The 16,785-nt window shown below is 52.1% G+C and overlaps 1 protein-coding gene across 1 annotated transcript; it reads left to right on the plus strand.

The window, feature by feature from the left end:
- Positions 1–247: 247 nt before the first annotated feature.
- COG7 (component of oligomeric golgi complex 7) lies at positions 248–14,805 on the plus strand. The gene is made up of 17 exons (XM_054271273.1): positions 248–432; positions 1,070–1,218; positions 1,697–1,813; positions 1,969–2,137; positions 3,111–3,193; positions 3,950–4,072; positions 5,378–5,576; positions 7,562–7,689; positions 8,030–8,184; positions 9,358–9,474; positions 9,979–10,044; positions 10,721–10,907; positions 11,876–12,016; positions 12,629–12,712; positions 13,032–13,146; positions 14,189–14,332; positions 14,520–14,805. The coding sequence occupies exons 1-17, from the start codon at positions 267–269 to the stop codon at positions 14,684–14,686; spliced, it is 2,310 nt and encodes a 769-aa protein (XP_054127248.1). The 5' UTR covers positions 248–266; the 3' UTR covers positions 14,687–14,805.
- The last annotated feature ends 1,980 nt before the right edge of the window (positions 14,806–16,785 follow it).

Below are 16,785 nucleotides of genomic sequence, written 5' to 3' on the forward strand. Positions count from 1 at the left end.
CTGGGGCCGCGGCTGGGCCCTGCTGGGGCACGGACAGCGGGGCTCGGCTCCCGGCCGTTCCCCGCCCCGTTCACCGCCCCGTTCCCAGCCCCGGGCCCGCCCCGTTCCCAGCCCCGGACAGCCCCGGGCCCGCCCCGTTCAGGGCCCCGGGCCCGCCCCGTTCAGGGCCCCGGACCGCCCCGCGTTTCCGGGTGCGCGGCGGGGCCGGGCCGCAGCCGCCGGGGCTGTCCCCCCGCTGTCCCCCCGCTGTGCCCCGGTGCCCCGCGATGGACTTCTCGCGGTTCCTGTCGGACGAGTTCGAGGTGAAGGGCTGGGTGAACGCGGCGTTCCGCGCCGTGCAGCAGGAGGCCCCGGGCAAGGTGGACGCGCACGCCGCCACGCTGGTGATGAAGCTGCAGCTCTTCATCCAGGAGGTCAACAACGCCGTGGAAGGTGCGGGTGCGGGCGCGGCTCGGGCCGGGCTCGGCGGGCCCCGTTCGGCTCCTGCGCGTCCCCAGCCCGGCATCCGCCCGGGGCGCACGGGCAGGGCTGTGCCGGCCGCCCCAGGCCGCGGGGGCGAGCCCGGCCTGGCCGGACCGGGGATCCTCGCACCCATCTCGGGGCTCGCCGCTGCTCTCCAGCACATCTGCGTTAAATGCTGGGAAGCGGCAGCTGCTGCCAGCGCTGCGTTAGGTGGGATAACAGATGGGATAACAGCGCAAATGTCTTCTCCAAAAGGGCTGCCCAGCCCTGGCTGCCCGGGGCAGTGTTGGAGTCCCTGGAAGGTTAAAAAGCCGTGTGCATGTGGCACTTGGGGACATGGGTTAGCGGTGGCCTTGCAGGGAGAACGGGACTGGACTATTGGGAACAGTCGGACTTGGTGGTCTCAGAGGGCTTTTTTTAAACCTAAATCATCCCATGATAAAATACATATTTAAAGATACAGCTGAAGATTTGTTGTTTGATGCTTTGCTTTGGTTTTTAGCATTGGGTTTTTTCAAGTGCTAAAGATTAGATAAGGTTATTGAAAGCTTACCTGTTCCTGCGTGGGCTGCCACCCCTCCTCACTGGCTGCCCTGTGTTCCTGCAGAAACAAGCCACCAGGCTCTCCAGAACATGCCCAGAGTCCTCCGGGAAGTGGAAGTCTTGAAACAGGAGGCAACGTTCCTGAAGGAGCAGATGATCCTCGTTAAAGAAGATATAAAGAAGTTTGAAGAAGACACAGCTCAGTCCATGCAGGTCAGTTCTTAGCGTTTATCTGCAGCTTGTGAAATTCTAAAAGTTCAGAGCTGTTCATGTGAAATAACCTTGTGAACTTAAGATAGGAAAAGCACTTTTAACATCAGTAGTGGAAAGGTGGGTGTGACACAGCTGTGCAGGCTGCATGTCCTGAGGAACAGCTGCTCAGGTGTCTGTTCAGAGCTGCTGGTTCCTGGCTGGGGGCTCTGGTTTCTGCCTGGGGTGCAGAGCATTTTTAGGCCAAGTGGATACTAAAAGAACAAGACCAATATTCAAACCAACCTGCTATTTGACTTTGAAAGATGATTTTACATCTCTAGCTCCTTCAAACCATTTTATCTTCTGCAATAATATAATCTTTTCACACCTTTTTGTTTTTAAAATTTAAGCAGAAGATAACTCCCAAGCACCTGTGAGAGCCATTTTTTTGTTTCAGGGTGTAGCAAAACAAAATAACACGGTGTTGTTTTTTCCTCAGGTCCTGGTAGAGATTGACCGGGTGAAGTCCAGGATGCAGCTGGCTGCCGAGTCACTTCAGGAAGCAGACAAATGGAGCACACTAAGTGCAGATATTGAGGAGACTCTTAAAACACAGGTAAGCACTGAATTATTTGGTATTTGTGCCTGCAGCTTTTCAGGGAGCTGCGCTTAAAGGCCGGTTTTTGAGGCGGCTGTGGAACACGTCCCTGGTGCTGATGCTGATGCTGTGTGAGGTTGCCCTGGGTAACAGGCTGCCTTTCCTGCTGGCAGGACGTGTCCCTGATCGCAGCCAAGCTGACGAGCATGCAGAGCAGCCTGGCCATGCTGGTGGACACGCCGGATTACTCAGAGAAGTGCGTGCACCTGGAGGCGCTGAAGAACCGCCTGGAGGCCATGGCCAGCCCCCAGATTGTTGCTGCTTTCAACTCCCAGTCTGTAGGTCAGTAGCTGCTGGTGGCATTTACTGTCAGCACTGAGTTTGTGGTCTTTAAAACCTCTTTAAAACAGTTTGGGTGGAGAGTTGGTGTCCTGACGGCTCCTGGCACTGGCCCCTGAGCTTCTCCTGGTGGAGCAGGTGCCCTGGAATGTTTTGGGCTCTGCAGCTGCCTGCAGGCCAGTGTGCTTTGAGTTTCCTCTGGTTTGATGTACCGGTGGCCACTGCAGGAAACAAGAAGATTTTATGGGCCACGTGGATGTACTGCTCAAATAAGCAGAAGGGCCTTGGCTTTCTGCTATCATGGTGTTATTGGTGTAATCAGGAAGGAAGTTTGTTTGGAAGTGTTCTGACTTCTACTACTTTGTAAAAGCAGCTTTGCAAATTCTCCTTAGAAATTTGGTCTTTTTGGACAGTTTTTGTGCTGTTCTTTCCCTGTGCTGCTGTCAGTGCTTCTGAACAGTAGTTGTTCTGGTTGTTGACACTCATCTCTGTGCACCTCGAGCTCCTGCAGGGATCTGGGGCTGTGGGGTACAAACCAGGGTTTTGAGGAACCTGTGTTTCTAAGCTGTATGCAGGAGCAGCTGTGCCATGAGTCAGTCTGAGGCACAGGTGTCATTTTGAGGACAGGTGAAAGCAAAGATGAGGCCTTTGTCAGGTATGCTTTAGGTTTGTAAGTGCTGGCTTGTTCCTATAAGCTAATTATTTCCTTCTAGGAAATGCTCTGGCTTTAATACTGGGTGTGTTAGCACTATGTGCTGGTTAGGAAGGTAAATTTGTTCCTTGTCTGCTGTCTGATGTTGTTTGAGGGTGGGTTTCAGGCAGTTCTGCTCCTGTTTGAGAAAATAAGCAAACGAAGATGAAGTTGTCTCTTTCTGTGCAGACCATTGTGCCTCTGCCTTAGGAGTTCTTGCTCCGGCTGATGTCTCACCCTCAGCTTTGAGGCTGATCCTGATGCCTGTTATTTTGTTTTGTTTAGATCAGGCAAAAATGTTTGTTAAAGTCTTCACTGAAATCGATCGGATGCCCCAGCTCCTGGCTTACTATTACAAGTGTCACAAGGTGAGCGTTTTGGTAGGATTTAACGAGGAGGAGGAGGAGGAGTAGCGGTGCGTTCTGGCTGGGCTCCGACTGCAGAGGGAGCTGCTGCCCCGCGGATCGCAGCTGCGCTGTGCTGGGGGATGGCGCCTGTTCTCTCCGTGTTTCCTGCTGAGCCTTCTCTTGCTGGCTCCGAGCAGCCCTGCTTGCTCCCCGTGTTGCAGGAGTAATTCTGCACTCGGGGCCCTGTCCCTTCCTGCAGCAGACACAGGCTGTGTGTGTTCTGCTCGATTTCTCTGTGCCTCATGGTTTTACTTTGCTTTGCTCTGGATGTGGCCATGTCAGCAGTAACTTTATTACTGCAACTTGCCAGCTGCTGACTTCTGTAAACTCTTTTCAGGTAAGATTAAAAGTTGGAATTCCAGACAGTTCTGTAGCCATAACCTGAGCTTCAAATTTCTCACATGACTGTGACTTTTGAGGATTAAGTTCAAGGCTGGGGCTTGCCAAGTATTTCAACTATTATGTGGGGGTATCAGTTGCAATCTCATTTTATGAGTAAAATACCAATGTTAATTAAATCTTTGAATCACTAAGAAGCTGGAAGCCTTTTCCTTCTGTGGTGCTGAATTATATGTTATGCTGAAAGGGGAGAGGGGCACGAGGGGGACCCTCATGTTTTGGCAGAGGTGCCGTGCACGGGGATTGCTGGGTTTGGCACGGCAAAAGCAGGACCTGTGGCCTGTCAGTTTTCCTATCAGATGTTGTGTTTCCCTTCAGGTGCAGCTGGTGGCCGTGTGGCAGGAGCTTTGCCAGAGCGACCTGAGCTTGGACCGCCAGCTGACCGAGCTGTACGACACCCTCCTGGGCACCTGGCACAGCCAGCTCCAGTGGGCAGCACAGGTGCGGTGCCAGGCGCTGCTGCTGGGAGGGGACAGGGCTGGGCACCTCTGCATCCTCACGCGGCCTTGGGGGGCTCCTGGTGCTCACCCTCAGTTACACTCCGGGCCTGCCTGCTGCAGGCTGGGGTTTGCAGCCCTCTGACTGCTCCTGGTCAGCCCTTGCAGGCAGGATTGGAGCTCTGCCGTTCCACCAGCAGCAAGGTTGCCGTGTTATTGATGTTAAAGCTGCTCTATCGCTTTCATCTGTATCTTAAGTTAAAACTAATTTGTTGGTGTTGTAAATGTGTTCTGTTGCAAGACATTTGAAATGCTTGAATTGCTTTATCACTTGGCCTGGGGGAAGCCCTCAAGGTCACGCTGGACTGATGCATGTTGCTCTGTGTAAGATATCTGGGGGCTTCTGCTGTCACCCCTTGGAGTCTGTGTGCTTGTTTTCCCTGCCAAGAATAGTGTAGGATCAAAAAAAGTTTTTGTCCTTTGGTGAAATGAAGAAATAAGTTCATATTGTTGAAGAGTTTTTCATCCATGAAGGGTAAGAGATTCTTATCTTCGTGTGACAAAGCCAGTGTCAGTGCAAGGCCTGTGCTGCAGAGGAGCTCAGTGTTTCCTTGAAATGTATTTTTTCTGCCTAATGATTCGATGTGACTTGCAGGTCAGATGTCAGGTTACATTTTAGCAGATATTCTTTGAACTGGGGATTGTGAGAAATGGCACGTGGGGCATGGCTCCTGTCACTCAATCTTCTGTGTTGCTTCTGCTTTCTGAAAAACTGTGGGACCTTTCTGATGGTAAACCCAGCTTTCAAAGCAAATGAGCAGAATAGCTGATGAAAAAGTCACAGTGAAGGCTGTAAAAGGTTTTATGCTCGTGGAGTGGCTGATTCTCAGCTGATTACAGACTTTCTAGCTTTTCCACTACTGACTTCTGCCTATCTGACCAGTAATTTGGCTGATAGAGTCCTATTTCTTCATATTTTACTGATTCATGTTGTTTCCCAACACACCTGTGTAAACTTGAGTGCTGTGTTTCAAATGCCCTCTTCTGCCAGGTGTTTTTAGAACCGCTCTAGTGCCCGTGTTCTGAATTCAGTTTTTGACCTGTGCCTGTCTTCTGGTTTCTTGGTGGCTGTACTGCCCCGGACTTGCGGTCGGGCTGTCTGTGTGTAGGTCAGCGTGGCTCTCGCAGCCTGAGCTGACCCCTCTGGGTTCCTCACCCCTTGTGGGGTGTTGCAGGTGTGGGAGCCGCTCTCTCTGCTGTGTGTCCTCTCAGGTGATGTGCTTTGCCAGTAGCTGTTCTGCTGCCGCAGGTTTTCAAGAACCCGCACGAAGTGGTGACCGTGCTGCTGATTCAGACCCTGGGAGCCCTGGTGCCCTCCATCCCCGTGTGTCTCAGCACTGCCATGGAGAGGACGGGCCCGGACACCAAGCTGGCCCAGCTGCTGGAGCTGCACGATGCCACCGTCCACTTTGCCAAGGGGCTGGAGGTGGCCATGCTGCCCAACCTCAGTAAGGCTCTGCCTCTGCGTTCTGCCACTCAGTGCTGTCCCTCTGTGAAGCCCCATTGTGGGATTTTGTTTAGTTTTAGGTGCAGGGGGGGATTATCTCTTCTGAGCAGTGCCCAGTTCCACAGCACTTGCACCTTTGTGGTTGTGTGTGTGTATCTTACACCTGAGCTGTTGACACAACACTGAGTTTCCTGAAGCTGCCCTGTCCTGAGCTGGCTCTGCAGGGTAAATAGCGTTTAGCACTTCTCCTTTTACAAGATTTACTGTTTCTTCTGTCTCCCAGACAAGGAAATGTCTCCAGGGAGGCAGCGAGACCCATTGTGAGAGATGACAAAGCAGAAAAGTCGAGGAGTTTCCTGGAGTTATCACATCTCACTAAACAAGAGAAAACCTGCTTGAAGGCTGCATCCATTGGATGCTTGTATTTGTTTTTGTAGTTTTTCTGTTGCTGCTGGCTTAGGGTTTAATCAGGTGACAATGCCCAGTGTTTTTTCCCAGCAGCATCTTCAGTGTTTGTTTCCAAATCTGCCCTGTGGTTTCCCCTCCCCGGGACATTTGTCTTTTTGGTCATGATTGCTGAGTGATGCCTGCAAACCACACTGCAGTGAGGTGCTGTTTGCTCAAGCTTACACCTGACTGGAGCTGTTGGCTATTTATAGACCCTTTTGAATTTGATGGGGCTGCTTCAAAGGCTGGCTGTGGGAAAATCCAAAATTAAGGCTAATGGAGCATTTCTGATGCTGTGCTTCCTGTGTTTGGTTCCTCATAACATTGTCTTGAGCTGTTTAAACCCAGATTCTTTCTTGATCCTGTAAATTATGATTGCTGGGCAATGTCAGGGAGTGTGACTGTGTCTGTTGTCAGGCTGGTTGCATACACATCAGTCATTTTCTTATTTAATTTGTGGTTCATTATAGAAATTAGTAAAAAGGACTTGGAAAAATAATGCCAGATTGTAGAAGATGATGGAATAGGAAGACTACTGTTGAACTGTTGTCTGAGTGTGTTTAAAAAAACACCCAAGGCCTCTATTTCTGTCTCTTTTAGTGTGGGGTAAGACGTTTGAGAAAATAAATATTTCAAGAATGGAAAGGCCAGGTGACTCAGCTGAGGAGACTCAAACCAGTTCCTGCGTGTGTGTGTGAGGGGAGGGCTCAGCTGTGATTCACAGGATAATTCAGTTTGGAAGGGACCTTGGGAGAGGATCTGGTCCAGTCTCCTGCTCCAGGCAGGACTGCAGTGAGGTCAGGCTGTGCTTGGGGTGCTGTTCAGTCTGGTCTCCAAAGTGTCCCAGCGCAGAGCAGTGCTGGCTTTGGGCAGCCTGCTCCTTTGCTTTCCTGTCCTCAGGGTGTGACAGCCTTTTCTGATAGCCAGCATTCAAAGCAAATTAGGTCTGCTGCAGGTTGGAGTTTGGCAGAGCTGTGTGAGAACAGCTGGTGTCCAGTTCTGATCTGGGCAATAATCATTCGGCCCTGCTTTGTGTTTGGGCTGGCAGCTCCCTGCTCAGGCAGGGCACTGAGAGGCTGAGTCTGTGCTTCTCGTTCAGCTCTGGGTGATGAACGCTGGCACAGTAGTGCTGAATGAATTGAATTAGTGTCAATTATTTCAAGTGTGAACTAGGCTTTCTGATAAATGAGGATTGCCCCTGTTTGACACTGTGGGAGTAATGTGTTTCACTTCTCAGATGGTTTCAATTCTTCTGCTGTAGGTTGGAATGTTTGATAGATTTTTGTCACCCAGGCTGTTTTGGGTCAGTGAGTGCTAATTTTCTTGAGACACTTGTTGAGGTAGAACATCTTGGTTTTAGGAAGCAGGTAGAGATAATAATCTTGTTTCTAAAAAATAAAAAACCCAATCTGTGTAGTTGAGATTGAAGCTGTTGGGCAGCATTCCAAGCCTGTGCAGGCAGCATGCTTTAGTAGCTTGAAATGAGGCTTTTAGTAACATATTCGTCTCTTTGTAGACTAAACATGTGATTCTTTGTAGAGGAGCAGAACCTGGTGAAAGTGATGGAGCTCGTGGAAGTGGTGTATGCTCCCTACAAGCCCTATCAGCTCGAGTATGGAGACCTGGAAGAAGAGAATCTCCTCATCCAGATCAGTGCAGTGCCCTTGGTAATGTACCAGTCTTTGCTCAGCTGTGCTGGGAGAGGCTGAAGCTTCCCCCAAACACTGGGGTCTTTGTCACAGTTACTGCTCTCTTTGCCCCTCTCCCTTTTGGTTACATTTCCTTTCACGTGCAGAAGATTCTGCTGTTGGCAGAGCTGTTTTTCCCTGGGGAGCTCGGGGTTTGGCAGCCCGGCTGTTGGTGCAGGAGGGTGGGAGCAGCAGCGTGGCTCTGCCTCTGGGTTTCACAGGAAGGGAGGGTACCAGAGAGCCCTGCGTTACACAAGGTGTGTTTCTCTTGCCTGGAAGGAGAGGCAGGCTCAGCGTTGTTGTTGCTGTTGTTGTCCAGGAGCACTGGGAGGTGATTGATTGTGTCCAGGAGCTGAACCACTCGGTCAGCAAGCTGTTCGCGCTGGCGGCCGGGGCCATCGACAGCTGCGTCACGCTCACCCACGGCCTGGGCGTGTGTGGGCTGCTCAAGGCCCTCAAGGCCCTCTTCTCCAAGTAAGCTGCCTTTGGGTACTGCTCCATTCATCCAAGGACTCGGTAGTTTATGGACAATGGCTGAGAGCAGAGAGTGTCTCTGACTGTGCCGTGAGTCATCAATATCCCCCTTGCTGCTTCATTCCAGCACGGGCTGTTTTCTAGAGGAAAAATGGAAGATTTTTATGGCTAAATCAAAGGCTTGCCAGCTGTTTCCGATTCTGGTTGGGGAGTGTTTTCATTTTTAATAAATACTTTTGAAGGAGAAAACGTTTCCCAAAACAAAATAAGGCAAATTAGGCTGGTGAAAGTAGATCTCAGTGGGGACATAATTCTGGAGGTTGAACTTGATCATCTTGGAGGTCTTCTCCAACCCTACTGATTGTGTGAATACACAGTTACTGGGACAAGTGGCCTCGCATTCAGGATCTGCCTGTAAGTCTGAGATACCCCAGAGTGAAGTTGACTCTTAGTTCTTGTCCTAAAGTATCACTTTCCTATTCCGATACTGATTTGCTCCTTATTCCTTCACGGTGCTGAGAGAGCTGCTCACAAGGTATGAATCAGGTATTGCTGCCCTTTGGGAAGGGGAAAGAGGAAAGCACAAGTCTCTGATCTCACCTTCTTTATAGGCAATTAGAGAGCAATGTACCTGCCTGCAGCTTATGGGCATTATTAAAAAGAAAATGGGGGTGGGTGGAAAACAAAATGTTCTTCTCTTTATCCGTGTTCTCATCTGGGGAGTAGCTGAGAAAACAAATTCATGAGATTGTTGTCACCATGTTCCTGGAGTAAGAGCCAAGTGATGTTGGAGTAGCAGGAGCTGTATAAAGTTTTCCTGGTCTTTCCTAGGAGATGGCCAATGTAGTGGTAACTAAAATATCTTACTCCTTCCTTCTCATGGGCAGGGAGAGCTCCTGGTAATCCACAGGCAGCAGACTGAGGCAGCCACACTGCATCTTTTGTGCTCCTTGTCTTCTGGTCTGGGCTGGAGTGGGCTGTGGCTGATCAGTCCTTCACATCCATCTGTTTGGAGTGGAGCCAGAGTGTCTCTTCTGCACTCCTTTTAGTGTTTCTGGTTCTTTCTGGGCCTTGCAGAGGACTGACTGGACAGATCGCAGGACATGCCTTCGTGCTGCTCTCCAGCCTGTTCTCTCATGCTGGTGCTTCTCTCTGCTCCTTTTCTCTGTGCAGGTACACATCTGACTTCACAAACACGCTGCAGTCCATTCGAAAGAAATGTAAACTGGATGATGTCCTGGCAGATTCCCCGTTCCAGGAGGACTGGACTGCCTTCCAAAACTCTGTCCGGTACAGGCTTTGGGTTTGTTTGTCTGGCTGGGAGCTGATTTTTGTATCAAAGCTGAAAGGGAACCACTCGGGGTCAGTTTACACAAGTTCTCAGTGCAGAACACAGGGCTCAGCTCGCTGTGCTGCTGCGAGCACCAGTGTCACTCCTGGGTTTCAGGTTGCTCCTGGCACGGGCAGGGCTGTGGGGCTCCCCACCCTGCCTGGAGCAAGGCTGATCTCATGTCACTTGTAATATTAGCAGCTCTTAGGATTTTTCCCGGTGACACTGAGCTGGCCTTCCCACGATGACAAGAAGTAGCATGTGGATGAGGCCATTGGGCATAAAAAGTCAGTGTTATCAAATGGGTGCAGAGTTAACCACCAGATTGAGTCTTGACTGGTGTGTGGGCTGTGGTTTGGTTATGGCTTTTCATAATTACTTGGGTCTGAGATGGGTTCTCTGAGGGGGGTCTGGCATTATCTGCCTCAGATCTCACAGTGTGTTTTTGTCTTGTTCTTTCCCAGGATAATCTCCATTTGTGGTGAACTCCTTCATCAGTGTGGAGACTTTGAGCAGCAGCTGGCCAACAGGTGGGCACTGGTGACCTTAATTCAGAGCTGCAATGTAGGAACCAAATTGAAAGGAAACAAACCCCAAGGTGTTTTGGTTGCATAGACCGTGCAGGGAAAGGCACCGCTGATTCCCCTTCCCCATGCTTTGACATGTCAGAGATGGGGCACAGACTGTTCTGCCCAGCCCTGCTCCTGAGGCAGTCCCAAGAATCCTTTTCCAGTGGGCTGCCAGAGGGGGTCAGGGAGGAATTTTCCACCAGATCAAATTGGCAGGATCCTTGTGCCATGGGGCGTGAATCACGTGCTGAAACGTGTGGGTGTGCCTTGCCTGATGGGTTCCCTGTAACCCGAGCAGGGTAGGCGCAGGCAGCACGTGGATCTGGCTACTCCCTGCTGTAAGCAGTGCAGTGCCCAGGCTGTGGTTCCTTCAGGTGCTCGGTGTGACTGGAGAGGAGCCCAGCCTGCAGTGCTCAGTGGGGCCCCTCTGCCCCCCCAGCGCACAAACCCCCTGTTCTCCCAGCGCTTGTGCAGCTGGGGAGCTGCACAGGGGATGAGAGGGCTGGCTGCAGGGCTCTGGCAGTGAATGCTCTCCCTTGAGCTCACTCAAGGGTGGTGCTGGTCCCCGGGCCAGCATGAGGGCAGGACTGCTGAGTCCAAAGGATTCTGCTGGTGATTTTTGTGTACTTGTTTTCAGGATTTTGTCAACTGCTGGGAAGTATCTCTCAGACTCCTACAGCCCTTGCAGTTTTTCTGGCTTGCAGGACACCAGTTCTGCAGAAAGGAAGAGCTCCATAAAAAATCCCTGGCAGGAATACAATTATCTCTCGAAGGAGAATCCATCTGAGTATGCCAGCCTTATGGAAACACTTTACACTCTGAAGGTAGCCCTGGTGCCTGGAGATTGCCTCTACTACAGTGTGCTCTTGGGCCCATAGTGGGTAGATGACACCTGGATTCCCCCTCCATTCTAGTGACTTTTCATGCTGGGCTGCAGCCTTTCCATGGGCTGTGTTCTGCAGAGACACTGATGCACAGAGAGATGAAATGTCCAAACCCAGGGAGTCTGGACTCGTTCCATCTCTCCCCAGATCCTGGCTCTGTTTTGTGAACAAGCCCTTATCAGCTCAGGTGAGGGAGATTTTATCACACTGAGCATTGGGAAGGTTGTGTTGGAGCCATCTCAAATTCTGGAGCCCACACACCACCTTCTGAGGCTTTCTCTGCCACTTAGGCTCTGCTGCCCTGTCCAGTCTGAAACAGAATTCTGCAGGATCGTTCATGCATGGATCTGTGAGCAGGGTAGAATGGCTTCAGTTATCTTCTCATGGATCTAAGTTATGTTTGCCGCCATTGGTCACATGCAGTAGTGAATTCAAGGTTATGAGTTTTATTTCCTCAAAATGTTTTTTGATTTCTTCTGCACTTGGTTTCCCTGCAACTTTTGTGGTTCCACCTTCAGTGTCATGTGTCTGACTTCAAAGCTTGACTGAACTGTCCAGTTCCACAGGTCCTCCTCAGGTAGAACTTAATTCCATGCAGGATATCAGTTGTGTCCTCTGAGTAAAAGGCAGTTTTGCCACCTTCTCTGCAAGTTTCTCAGTATCCAGCATGTGCCAGAGCCTGGGGAGGCTGGAATGTGGTGCTGATTGCTTGTCCTGCAGTTCAGGGAGCAGTGGCAGTTTCTGTCCTGAATAACTGCTTGGAATAGGTCATTCCAAACGAAACGGGCTGTGCTGCCACAGAGGAAAGCTCTGCTGCACAGGGATGGCCTGATGAAACCGCTGTGTGTCAGCACAGGCCTGTGTGGCACGGCAGGTGCTGTGTGTGACGGTTTCTCTGTGTGTGGCAGGAGAAGGGCACCAGCAGCCCGACGCTGCTGTCGCCGTCGCGCGCGGCGCTGGCGCGGCTGAACCAGCTGTCGCACCAGCTGGCCTTCGACTCGGTGTTCCTGCGCATCAAACAGCAGCTGCTGCTGCTGCCCAGCATGGAGGTGGGCACGGCTGGGCCAGCAGGGGGGGATTGCATGGGGGGTCCCTTGGGTCAGTGGGGCTGGGGGGGATCCCTGGGTCAGTGTTTGTTTCTGGGGCTCCCTTGGGTCAGTGTTTGTTTCTGGGGCTCCCTTGGGTCAGTGTTTGTTTCTGGGGCTCCCTTGGGTCAGTGTTTGTTTCTGGGGCTCCCTTGGGTCAGTGTTTGTTTCTGGGGCTCCCTTGGGTCAGTGTTTGTTTCTGGGGCTCCCTTGGGTCAGTGTTGCTTAGCTGTCTCCTGCTCAGAACAGTTCTGCCCGGTGCTGCAGGCAGTGGGACATTTCCCTTCCCTCACCCGCAGCCTTTGCAGCACAGGTGTTTGAAGGCTCCGCTGTTTGTTTGAGGTGTTGCTTTTCTGACCCATGTGAGCATGTTTCCCACAGGGAGCTGGGCAGAAAAAGAGTGCGTGTTTTGGGCCTGAGGGATAATGTGGTGAAGTTTTCCCACCATCTGTGTTCTGCTTCCTAGAATGCCTTGGGTAGTCACAGTTCCTGTTGTTGGGTCACCCCTTTCTAAAATGCTGCCAGGCTTTGTGCTCGGGGAGGTCATGGATTCATCCTGCCCTTTCTGCCTTACAGAGCTGGAGTTCTGGTGGCCTTGGTGAGACCCTGACAGATGACCTGCCAAACTTCAGCCTGACCCCCCTGGAATACATCAGCAATGTAAGAGAACTCAGCTGTCTTTCTGCTCTAGAAAACAAATTGCTGGGAACGCTCCAGAGAGTAAAGATTTGCTTGGAGTAGCAGTTCTCTGTACAGGTCTTTCTTACCATGAGTGTTTCAGTGGCTGCTTCTCTGACCTTGTGAAAAACTGTTTCTTGTACCAAGTGTAATGATGCACGAGAGCCAATTTGTAGGTGAGTGAGTGGCTGTCAGGCTCAGCTCTCTGCTTTCAGGTGTATTTACTGCAGCTGACCTTTTCTGTGTAAAGGACTTGCCTTGCATTTGTTCAGTGACTCAGCTTTTGGTGTTTTTATTCTAGATTGGGCAATACATTATGTCTCTTCCTCTGCACCTTGAGCCATTTGTCACTCAAGAGGATTCTGCTTTGGAACTGGCATTGCATGCTGGAAAGCTGCCATACCCCCCAGAGCAAGGTAGGGTGAGACCAAAGGCTTGGGTGTCTGGGGAAAGCGTTCCCATCCTGGCATCACGCGGGTGGGATGTGATACAGTGACAAAACCATTGGACACCCTTTCACACTGTTTCTTCCAAGAGTCCTTTGGTAAAACCCAGGAGGAGCCTCGAAATCATGAGTAAAACTTGTTTTTGTTTCATTCAAACTGGAAGCTTTGGCTTGGTCTGTGTGAGTTTGGTGTTCATTAAAATGGAGGTTTGGGGTCTGAAGAGTTCTGTTGGGTTTTGGCTCCTGTTCCTGCTCCAGGGGACTGGCCCTGCCTGCTGTGTCACTAATCCTGCTGCAGGTACAGCAGTGGCCACCTAATGCCTTTCCCTGCAGGCTGCCAGTGTGCCTGGTGTGCTGGGTTTAGTCTCTTTATGGTGTTATTATTTCCACAGACAGTGAAGAAGGCATAGAGCTTGGTATTTACAGTCTTCCTGGAACCTTCCACAAATGCACTCTTTAGTTCAGGCTTTTGCATTACTGTTATGTCACCTTGAAGCACTTCCATGTTGTAATGCCTCAATAATTTTCAGAACACTAATGGAACACAGACTGCCTTCAGGGCTGGAAAAAACCTCTTGAGAGTCCTTGTCACTGCCATGTTTGCGAACTGCTCCTGGAAGAGGATCCTGTGGGAGTGCCAGGCAGGGCCCTGTCCCAGCTGTCACCCGTCAGCCCTTTGGGAGTGACTCAGCTGGAGGGTAACCCCGGGAGTGTTTTGGGTCTGGAGCTCATGCCAGTGGTGTACAGCACAGGGGGAGTGCATGACTGCTCAGATTAGTGCAGAACCGGCTGATAAACTCTGACTACCTGGATGTCCTGTGGAAGGAGCAGTTCCGATGTTATGAACCAGTTATTAATTAGCTGTTCAGATGTTATGAACCAGTTATTAATTAGCTGTTCAGATGTTATTAACCAGTCGTTAATTAGCTGTTCGGGTGTTATTAACCAGCTAGGACTGTGCTGCAGCAGCCCAGGGCGGCTCAGCAGTGCTGCTAACAGGGCTCTGTGTGCAGGGGAGGAGCTGCCCGAGCTGGACAACGTGGCTGACTACTGGCTGGGCTCCATCGCCAGGGCCACCATGCAGACCTACTGCGAGGCCATCCTGCAGATCCCACAGCTCACAGCTCACTCCACCAAGCAGCTGGCCACGGACATTGGTGAGCTCCTGGGCACAGCTCTCGTCACCCACGGCTGCTCTGTCACCATGCAGGGCTCCTGCCTTGGGTGGTGCTTGAGGGTGGGAGCTCTCCGTGACAGGATTCCCTCTGTCACCAACAACAAGGGTAGCTTTCATTTCACAATGTCTGTTGCAGGTTAAATACCAATTTTTCTTTAATTTTGCAGATTATCTCATAAACGTGATGGATGCCCTGGGCCTGCAGCCCTCACGGGCGCTGCAGAACATTGTGACCCTGCTGAAGGCCAAGCCAGAGGAGTTTCGCCAGGCTGCCAAGAGCCTGCCCCGCCGGATGGCCGCTGGCATCGCAGCCATGAGGGGCCTGGAGGCTTAGCTGTGCCCTCCCTGCCTCTGGCATCGCAGCCATGAGGGGCCTGGAGTACCAGCTGTGCCCTCCCTGCCCCTGGCATCACTGCCAGGAGGGATCTGCAGTGCCAGCTGTGCCCTCCCTGCCCCTGGCATCACTGCCAGGAGGGATCTGCAGTGCCAGCTGTGCCCTCCCTGCCCCTGGCATCACTGCCAGGAGGGATCTGCAGTGCCAGCTGTGCCCTCCCTGCCTCTGGCCCCTGCCCAAGGACTCATCTCCTCACATTGGTTTTCATTTCTGCAAGGACAGTGAAAAGATCTCTGGGGACTAGGGGAATTTATTTCAGACTAACTTTTAATAAATGTCTTTGTCTAGGAAAAGCTTGTTCCGTTCTTCCATCTTTAGAAATAAGGAAAGATGTCCTGCGGCCGCATTTCCCAAAACCTCTGGATGACCCTGGGTAGGTTGAGGAGTGCTGGAAGTGTTCTGCCAGGTGCTGCAGAGTTCGTGCTTTGTGGCAGCTTTTTCAGAGAATTTAATCTGCTGGATCTGAGGTGATGGGGTAGATGCAGCACAGAGGGAACTGCCTCTAGGCAGCGGCCACTGCTCAGGGCTGTTGTAAATACAGGGTCAGGAAGGGTGTCTTCAGCTGACAGTCGAGGCTTGATAAAGCTCAGCCCTGAGAGTAAAACCAGCTTTGTAGGTTGTTCCTGGTGCAGTTTCACTTTTCAACTGAAAGCCATGAAGTTTATAAGGAATTTAAGGGACGTGGTGCTTCCTTGTAGAATTTATTACCGTTTGTTATACAGATTTTTGTGAAGCAGCTGGTCTAGCCTTGGTGTGCTCTCCTGGGAGACAGCGGGGCAGAGCACAGGGCCTGGGCTGGCAGCTGAGTCTCGAGCGCCTGCACTGCTGCTGCAGCTGCAATCCCCTTTGCTCAGCTGGGCTCGGGCTGCTCTGGGTCCAGCTGGGGAGAGCCGGGCTGGGACGGAGCTGGAGCCAGGCGCTGGGGACACTGCCCACTTTTATGAGATGTCAGACACCTCCAGGAGCCAGCCGTGACTGGAACGGTGAGCTGTCCCTGTCCTGCAGAGAACACTCTGTTCCCTTCACCTTGCTGTAGGGAGGGTGAAGCTCACCAGCCGTGCCTCTCCCAGCCTTCCCCAGCCCCAGTGCTGCCGGGGAGGGTTTTGGGCTGTTCCTTTGCTGCTGTTGGCCTGGGCTGGCAGCCAGCTGGGGCTGAAGTCATGAGGACAACACGGTGAGCAGCCTGGCACCTGCTGCCCAGCCCAGGACCTGTTGGTGACAGTGTGGGAGGTGATGCCCAGGTTCTTGCTCTCAGCATTCCCCATGTTCTAGGAAATGTGTTCTGGTTTTTCACTGTTTTATCCTTTGGAGGCCTTTGCCAAGGATGGCACTGCGCACAGTGAGCACTGATTCAACAGGGGAGGCTGTCAGGCTCTTGTTTCCCACTCAGCTGTGGGATGGGATCAAGTGCCATCACTCTATAAGGCTCTCCTGTGGGAAAGGAGGCTGTGCTTGTGTGTTTGTGGTGCCCAGAGATGGAAATGGTCCTTTCAGGAGACAGGAGAAGTCTAGGACAGCTTGTAGGGGGTGCATTCCTCTGCCTTTACAGATGTTTTTGCTGTCATGTGCCCTGTTGGCACTCTGGTGGGTTTAGGGGCTTGCTGGGCTCAGGCTCTGCCTGGGTGGGGTGGTTCTGTACAGAGCAGTGTGTTTGGGGGCTGTTGGTCCTTCTTCCTTCAAACGAGAACCAGCTGGGGGAGAAGGGGCTGGGGCAGAGTGTGGACATGTGAAGGAGGTACTCCCTGAACCGGGATTCAGTGAATTTTGAACAGAATTCCGTTGTGTGGGGCAGAGTCAGCTGTGCTGGTGGCCCCTCAGCTGTCAGATTGTCCCCAGTTCCTCTGTGCTGCTGCTGGTGCTCATCAGCCCCTGTCCCCGCCATTTCCAGCGCTGCCGAGGGGCTGGAGGGGCCCTGGGCACGCTCTGCCCCACAGCCTGCAGCAGAGCACCCTGTGCTGGGGCTCTTGCTGTGCAGAGGGATCCTGGAGCCCCCTCTCTGCAGCTGTCCCACGCTGGGCGCCGTGCCCAGAACAGCGTGT

Source organism: Melozone crissalis, unplaced genomic scaffold, assembly GCF_028551555.1.
Source record: "Melozone crissalis strain CALT ecotype California unplaced genomic scaffold, PUWL_Pcris_2 ptg000012l_1, whole genome shotgun sequence".
NCBI classification, from domain to species: Eukaryota; Metazoa; Chordata; class Aves; order Passeriformes; family Passerellidae; genus Melozone; species Melozone crissalis.